We start from the raw sequence: 8470 nt of genomic DNA, 5'->3' as shown, positions 1-8470 counted from the left end.
TTGAAATTAACATAAATATTATAAGTGATTATGAAAATAAGAATGATAAACATTTAATTCAGTTTTTTAAAAGTTTTGATAATTTCTTAAATAATTTCACAAATAATAGTTTCATCTGTTTATCTATTCATGTGATCTCCCCCTCCCCCCCCATGTTTTTATTTATTTAATATTGAGCACTTTGGGTTCCATACTTTTTGAGTGAGTTAAATTGTTTAAACAAAAAGCTATCCACCAAGTAGAGTAGTGTCAGATCCAAATGCTCTGTACAGACTGATGTTTAAATCTCCTTCAGCTGCGACTGCTGTGTCACTGTTCCTCATCCTCTCGCCAGTGCTTTGCCTCCCAACTAACCTTTGGCTCTGCACTGAAGAGAGAGAGACATGCGAAGGGTGGGCAGGGAGTCCGATAGCAAGGCAGATTGTGAAAGAGAGTGAGAGACAAAGAAAGATAGTCACCCAGATATCAAGCCAGTAAGGAAGCTAAATGTGAAGGAAATGCAACCTTGATTGTTTCTGTGTTCCATTAATATATCTTTCTAGCGGTCATCATTCATGGCCAAGTCCCTCTGTTGAAATATTAACTGCAGCTGTTATGTAACTGGAATTTGGCAAGCTAATGGAAAGATCTGTCAGTGTTACTAATGGAGATGATGGTGCAGTGGATTTCCACACAAAGGACAAGAATACAATGGAAAAGAATAATGTCAATGTCCATCTGAAGGAGAGCTTATTTTTACTTTTACCTTGAGTGATTTATATTGTGTTTTATGCCTGGGTGTGTGAACTCCTGAGTGATTCATTTATGGGAAAGAGCATAGAACACACTGGCCTTGGCTCACAGTTGATCTCAGACAAAAGTCTCTCTCTCTGACACACACAAACAGCAACAGTCCCACCCCCCCTGCGGCTCCCTTCAGCTTGGCCCCTTTAAGTCTCCACATATGCTGCGCAGCTAACACGTGACCCTCTGCACACAACATCCCACTGTACACACGGGCATGGGAGCAAGTGTGCCATCGCATACTGTATGTACAGGAAGAACACACCCACAAATGGAGACACGTATACACATAGTGTGGATTCTTTTTTTCTCATTGACTGACATTGGCTAGGGGTGTAAATCACAAGTTTTTATCACGATACAATATATAGATTATTTGGACAACGATACGATATGTACTGAAATCCTAAAGTCTGTCACGATACGAGGGTCCAGCGATTGATATGAGATTATATAATTAACGCCCTTTTAAAAATAGTTACATTTATAGCAACTCCAAAATTCAACTAAAATATGATTTGACAATTGTATTACTGAGCTCTTCCAGACATTTAAATAAAAAATAAAAAAATGCTTTTTAATAAAAAGAATACAAGTGGGAATCCAAAATAAAGTGGCATCTTACAGATGATATGTATCGATATTTTCACATTGCATCGATATTATTGGATCGTGGAGCATTGACTCGATAAATCGATCCAGATTGATATATCGTTACGTCTAAGATTGGCTGGATGTGGAAACAGAAAGGGGATGAGTCCAGTTTACAGACTCCCTTAGAGCAGGAGTTGGGGGGGGGGATTTGTGATGGAGACTATTCCCGGCTCCTGTTAACAGTGTGTGGAAATCAGCATGTTCCGGTCTAAGTCACAAATCGATTAGTTTCCGTTACTCTAGCAGTGTGTAGCAATGTCGGTGGAGCATCATGGTCTCCCCTCTGGCAAAATCAAACTGCACCTTCCCATTACCCCCTTCCCCAATTTTAGAACATCAGTTCCCATAAATAAACCCTTAATGCACCCATTTACATTTGAAAATATGCTGGCTCTATACGTGCTAAAAGTAGTGTTTATTTACATGGAGTCTGGTGGGTTTGGTGATGGAGATGTCAGGGCTATTTCTGGTTAAACAAAAAGGATCGTACTCTTTAACAAAAAGGTCTATCTCTGTAGGGATCCTTTCTATGATATTGTCAGACACTTAGAATAATAATCTGAGCACTTTTAAAATGGCACTTTTAGTGGACGGAAAATGACGATGCACATTTGTCCCATAGGATTACATTGCAGCCTGTTAGGCGTCTGCCGGTTACAGCGTTTACGCTCAATACTGGACTAATTTAAAATATGTTTTCACATAAGTCACTTCGGCACTAGTCTATAGCCACCAGAAACCACTTCCACCAGAAATTACGCTGGATGTCCCACATTTTAGGCCGGCTATCCGTCACCTTCCTCTTTCTTAGTGTTGGCGTTCTAACCTCTGGTGGATTTGTGAGGACTATGGTTAACTGCTCCTCAGATCTCTGCAGGGTAAATCCAGACAGCTAGCTAGACTATCTGTCCAATCTGAGTTTTCTGTTGCACGACTAAAACTACTTTTGAACGTACACATGTTCCACCAAAACTAGTTCCTTCTAGAGGCTATTTTGCAGCAGCACTGTTGCTCCGTCTGACGATTGTGACAAAGAAATGCTAATAAACCAGAGCACTTTTTTCTCCCATCCCAGAATGCTGTGTGGACCTTCCTCCGCAGCACCATGGAGGAAGGTCTGGTAAAGCGAGACTACTTAGACACCAATGCATGAGTAAATAGGGTCCAGGTTGAAAAAATGAGCCTTTAACTCAGCACCAACCCTATTAGACACCATAATATGTATCAGAAAGTATTTGTCACGAGTGTCTCTGACTCCCTCCATCTCTTCTCTTTGCAGGGGATTCGATATTGGCAACCATTTCTGTGAATGGATGTACGACTACAGCTGTGAGGAGTTTCCTTTCTTCAAAATTAATGCTCATGCCTACCCTTCAAAGGCCCAGCAGGTGTGTATGACATGTTAACTAGGGCTGGGTATCTTTGAAAATGTTTTCATACCGGTACCGATTCCAATACCGTTACTTCGATACCGGTTCCTGAACGATGCTTTTTTCTATACTAATTTTCTGAAATCCATTTTAACAAAAATAAATTACAACATTACACATTAAGGCACACATCTTTTTATGTATTTTCCAGCTCCTACTCTGTGAGCCGTCTCTGTGTAACGTAGAGTTTTTCCTGCGTGTCTCTACCACGTGTAACTTTAGACAGCCAAGCACAGACATTATTAGATCTTGGTAGGAGCATGCTGCGTGCTGATAGGCTTACTGTTGTAGATGAGAGTTACTCCTTTGGTCTTCAAATTTAGTATTGAATGATGAGACATTTTTCGATACTTGATACTTTAGAGGCAATTCGGTGGGTGCCTAAAAAGTATTGAATTTGGTACCTAGCCCTAGTGTTACCACACCAACGTCTTGTTAATTTGGTTTTATTTGTCGGCTGCTGACCGGTCATGTCTCTGCACAGCTGCACTTCATCGACAGCTACCTGCGTGAGTCTGATCGAGGGTTCGACAACCTGAGTGAAGAGGACCAAATGAAGCTGAAGGAGGAGATGTATGTGGAGGTCAACAGGTGAGCTGTTCCCCATTAGGATGCTCTCGATGATGCAGGAGGAGAAATTCCTCAGTAATTTAGTCAATACCCACATTTCCCTCAGGCGTGTCAGGTGAAACCATCTCCGCCTTGCCTTTCTTACCACTAAGGGAGTTTCCCTTTGTTTTTGAATGTAGGTTCTCCCTGGCATCACACTTTTTTTGGGGCTTGTGGTCCATCATCCAGGCCCGGCTCTCCACCATCAAGTTTGGATACCTGGTGAGTAAAAGTGGTATTACTATTCTGCTGGTTTTTTAATTGTTTACTTCAAATGGATATAATGTATGAAGGAGACTATAAAGTATATGCTGCACTAGGGCTGTGCATTTAAACCACTTTTTATTCGTGATTACTTTTTGTATTGTCTTTTCATGTATCTCAGTATATATTTGTTGTTGTGGCTTTTTGCCTGTAAAGCACTTTGAATGACCTCTGAGAAGGTGCTCTATAAATAAATTTGCCTTTGCCTAACTGTTTCACTGTTTTTTAACTTCAATTATTGCCACGTCGTGTTAAATAATCGCAATTTCAGTATTGACCAAAATGATGGTGATTAGGATTTTTTGTGTGTGTAGGACTATGCCCAGGCCAGATTTGATGCCTACTTCCAGCAAAAGAAGATCTGGGCTGTGTAATGGAGCCAAATGGTTGGATGCACTTCCAACATTTTCAGCCAAACGGCAGCAGGAGGACAAGCAGGCTGATAGAAGACAGAAGACTCCACCATCAACGCTTTACTTATGCTCCCTGCTTTGAGAGGATTTTGCTGGCTACTGTCGGTGTTGTGTTGAACGAAAGCCAAATCTCGATCACAAGGCTAGGTGCTTATGGTACGTCCCGCAATCCATTGCAGCTCCAAAGTTTACAATGTGTAACTCCCTGAGAGCCAAAAAAAAAACGATGACTTGTACTAACCTTCATCACTGGTCAGAGCTGCTCTCCGCTTCTGCCTTGTTGGAACCATATCACTAACACAAGGGTTACGCTTTGAGCAGAAGAGAGGTGGCTTTCGGTTACAGCTAGATTGGAAATCTTAACATTGCATCAATGTATATGTGTTGATCATTCCCTTATGGAAATGTTCTGTAAATAACCAACATTTGAACTTCTCTTGGTAGATTCCTGCTTACTGAAGGAGCCAGTGGCTAACTATGTATATTATATATAGACCACAATGTGCCAGTAACCTGGCCCTGTCTGTTAATGATGGGCTAATTTGTTGGCTAGTGGAATCACGACTTGATTTTCTACACTTCTATATATTGCACACTTGCTGTTTGTTTGATTTTCTTTTTTTAAATGGTTATATTTTACATTTTCTTCAGGTTAGGGCAAAATACAGTTAGGTGGCATTGTCAAGTATGTGAATAGCTGAGGTACCTTTTTTTTCTGGGTGGCTGGTTAAAACTTGAACCAAATCAAACATCAACCATCAGGTTATAGGTATTTCCATTACAATTAGGTCAGGTTGTTTGTGTCTTCCTAACTAATAATGCAGTTACACTGATCAGCTGGGAATTTTCTCAACCAGTTTAATTCTTACTGACAGACGTTTGGTAGATTTATGGTATTATTATGGATAACTGTGAAAATTAGATCGACATCTCTATGTAGTTAACACATTGGGTATTAACATCTGCATTGTGTGATTTAACCAGAAAGACATTCCAGCCATGCTTTATAAGCCAGTGAAAGTGTTGCTAAGTGCTTGTCTTTTGGACACGAGGGAGCGAACTGACCATATTTCTGCTTTTTTTTAACTTTTATATAGAATCACTGCATTAATGAAAACGTCACACAAACAGTACATATGACAACGGTTCCTTATGGTGTTAGTGGATTCTTTGGTGGTGTCACTGGTTTTTTTTGGCCTACTGCCAAGTTGCCTCATCATCATACCCATAATCCAGAAAAATCTAAGCACAATGCTGCACAGCTGAATGTTGCAGAGATTACTTATTGAGACAAGTTGTAGCTGGACAGCTGGCAAGTAACTCTGTAAAAGGGGCATTTAATACATTTGGCTTTTACTGGATCTATCAGTGAACAAGCCACTCTGCTACTAAGAGCTGAGTCATTGCTGTTAATCACCTTGTCAAACCCAAACACAGTGGCTCACATTGTGGCTATTGTCTGCTGCAGCATGGTAAAAGTCTTACTTAATACACATGTAACAAAGGACGTCAGCACTGGAACAGTGAAGCACTGTGCCCTGTGTGCATAGGCGTAGATTTTGGGGGAGAATGCAGGGGATATGCCCCCCCCCCCCCCCCTCCTATATTTGGAAGACATAGATTTGTCCCCCGTAAAAAAAAATTAGAAAGATAACCCACTGCCCAAAAGAGGTAAAAGATAACCGTTCAGGGGGCTAAAAACATGTATATATCCTTCTTACCTGTAAATATGTTTCCCATTGATTTGAGACACCCCTATAGTGGACCAAACCACCGTAACCTTGCAGCGCACGTGCAGAGGCACAATGCAGCGTCCCTCCGTCTCCTTTCTTTCTCTCTCTCTTTCTCCGTGAAATTAAGCTGCCTTCAAGTGCGGTAGGAAATGTTGAGATCTGTAAACGATCTGATGGATCGGCATCCTACAGCTGGAGAGATAGTCTCTTCACTCAGAGAACCAAGGTTACAACGTAACCGAGTGATCTGAGGACCTGAAAAAAAAAAAAACCTACACATATGTACTTGACTGTTTTCATACAGTATGTGAACCTGTGGAGGGTTGTTTAAATGTGACTGGTATATGTATATGTATACATATATGAAATATGAGTTTTATTGGTCTAGTTTTATTGGAGTTTTATTTTACATGCAAGTGTATTTGATTGTATATTTCATTGTTATATTTCCTTTGGATTGTGTTTTAATGTATAGTTTTACATTTATTCTGACATACAATGGGACTAGGGATGCACCAGCAGAATGTGCAGTGGATTATACTGGAGGACTATTGAAATAAAAAAAAAAGTGTTACTGCTACATTCGCCGTGTAGCAATGGTCTTTACATTAGCACCCATTCAGTGGCTCTTCCTTCTACATAACCTGAATTTGTATTAATTTTGTTGTCTTTCATGAATGAAATATATTTGGCCCGACCTTACACTATTACTGGTATTTCTGTCTCATTTTCCATGATTTTCCATATTACATGTCTATTATTTGTTATATGGAAAAATGGATACCATCATGTGTAACCATAGTACATTCCATAATTGTTACTTCACCTTCAGTATCGTGTACACTTGACCAAAAGAACGAAGTTTTGATCTGATTGGTTCTTCCAAAAAAATTGTAATTTGTCCCCAGTAGAGAACAAACGCCCTCACTTCTGTTTCTACGTGTAATTTAATGTATGTAATATTCACTAACAAAAATATATTCGATATATACAGAATGACAAACTTGTAACCTATCATTCTTATGAATGCATATTGTGTTAATGTAATACACTTATATTTTGTTTAAAAAAAGCATTTGTTTGTGATAGCACCCACAACTACACTATCATGTGACTCACAGTGATAACCTTTGCAGCTGTACTGGATGCATACTGTATGTACTCATAAAAATATACTGTGTAATTAAAGAGGTTTCGGGTGAACTGCTGCAGCATAGAAATTACCTTAGCTGTACATTTACTTTTCTGCTGTGCACAAACAAAAATTAAAGAGTAAACAACTGAATGAACGGTGGTTTCTTTTCTTTCGACATGTAGCCTATTCATGATTTAAAAGAATGACAGACATACGCATGTGACACAGCTTTTTATTATTGGAACCATAAGGGTTAATGGATTTGTAATACTTGACACTTGAGCACTTTGGTAGCCACGGGTGGCCGTGAGAATTGAATATTTTAGTTTTTAGCCACACCAGTGATGTGGCTCTAGAAATGCCAATGTTGATCCACCGCTTTGAACTGAAATATCTTAGCAACTATTGGATGCATTAGCTTGAAATTTAGTGCAAACATGTATTGTCTCCAGAGGATGCTAGTCCATAGCATAGCGAGTCAATATTTAAATTTGTGAAATACTGGTTCTGCAAAACTTATGTTCCCATCAGACTCCCACAGTAGTGGTTTGAGCTAAATGCTAACAACAGTGTGCTACATGCTTATAATGACTATGCTAACATGCTGATGTCTAGCTATGTAGCTAGACATCAGCATGCATTGTACCATGTTCAACATCTTAGTGTAGCGTGCTAGCACACTAGCGTTTGTATATTAGCACTATAGCGGAGGCTGATGGGAATGATAAAACATACATTAAACATTACAGTCAACACAAAAGCCAAACATAAGATATCTATTAGAGAGTAACATTATATGTATGAGTAAAAACTTACCCTGATGACTAGCTAAACAAAGTTCCCAGGAGCAACTACAAACCCCATATGCATAGCATCCTACAAATATGATGTTCTAAGGTGTTTCCCCACTTACTCTTACTAAAAACCTTTTTACAAATTTGTATGTATGTATGTACATAAAGATGGACGACGCGTCTCCACTTCCTCCCACTGTACAAAACTGAAGCCAAAATCTCCCGGATACGGGCGCTGCCATCTTGTAGTTTTGGAGCCAGAATCTGCGCAGGAGTGATTGTGCTGTGGCGCCCATACACCTGCTCGACCAATGACGAATCAATCCCAGCTGTCAATCATGATGTTTCATCACATTTGTATAGCATCAAATAACTAATAAAAACCAAACAGATCAGAAAAATGAACCCTTGAACAAACAGCATGATCAGAACTACCTAAAATGACAGAAACCATCTTTGGGGAAAATGTGTATTTAGATTTTGTAGTTTGGTCGGTCTGCTGATGTGTATGGGGTGAGATTTATGACCTATCCTACAGCCAGACACCAGGGGGCTATCGAGACATTTTTCTTTCTCTAAGGGGACTTTCACACCTACCTCATTTGGTCCAGACTTTCGGACTTTTCAGTTTGATCCGAACCAAAATTATAGGTGT

General features: G+C 39.7%; 1 protein-coding gene across 2 annotated transcripts in view; it reads left to right on the top strand.

Annotated features, from left to right (window-relative positions):
• chka (choline kinase alpha) overlaps positions 1 to 7171 on the top strand; it is a 26138-nt gene extending 18967 nt beyond the window's left edge. For both annotated transcript variants that reach the window (XM_078257961.1, XM_078257960.1), the window contains 4 exons: positions 2717 to 2825; positions 3352 to 3458; positions 3617 to 3698; positions 4055 to 7171. In XM_078257961.1, coding sequence (XP_078114087.1) covers positions 2717 to 2825; positions 3352 to 3458; positions 3617 to 3698; positions 4055 to 4114 — 358 coding nt within the window. In that variant the 3' untranslated portion in view covers positions 4115 to 7171. The remainder of the gene's footprint in view (positions 1 to 2716; positions 2826 to 3351; positions 3459 to 3616; positions 3699 to 4054) is intronic.
• Positions 7172 to 8470: the final 1299 nt, after the last annotated feature.

This window comes from Sander vitreus, chromosome 8 (genome assembly GCF_031162955.1).
Source record: "Sander vitreus isolate 19-12246 chromosome 8, sanVit1, whole genome shotgun sequence".
NCBI classification, from domain to species: domain Eukaryota; kingdom Metazoa; phylum Chordata; class Actinopteri; order Perciformes; family Percidae; genus Sander; species Sander vitreus.
This window is presented reverse-complemented; position numbering and strand designations above follow the sequence as displayed.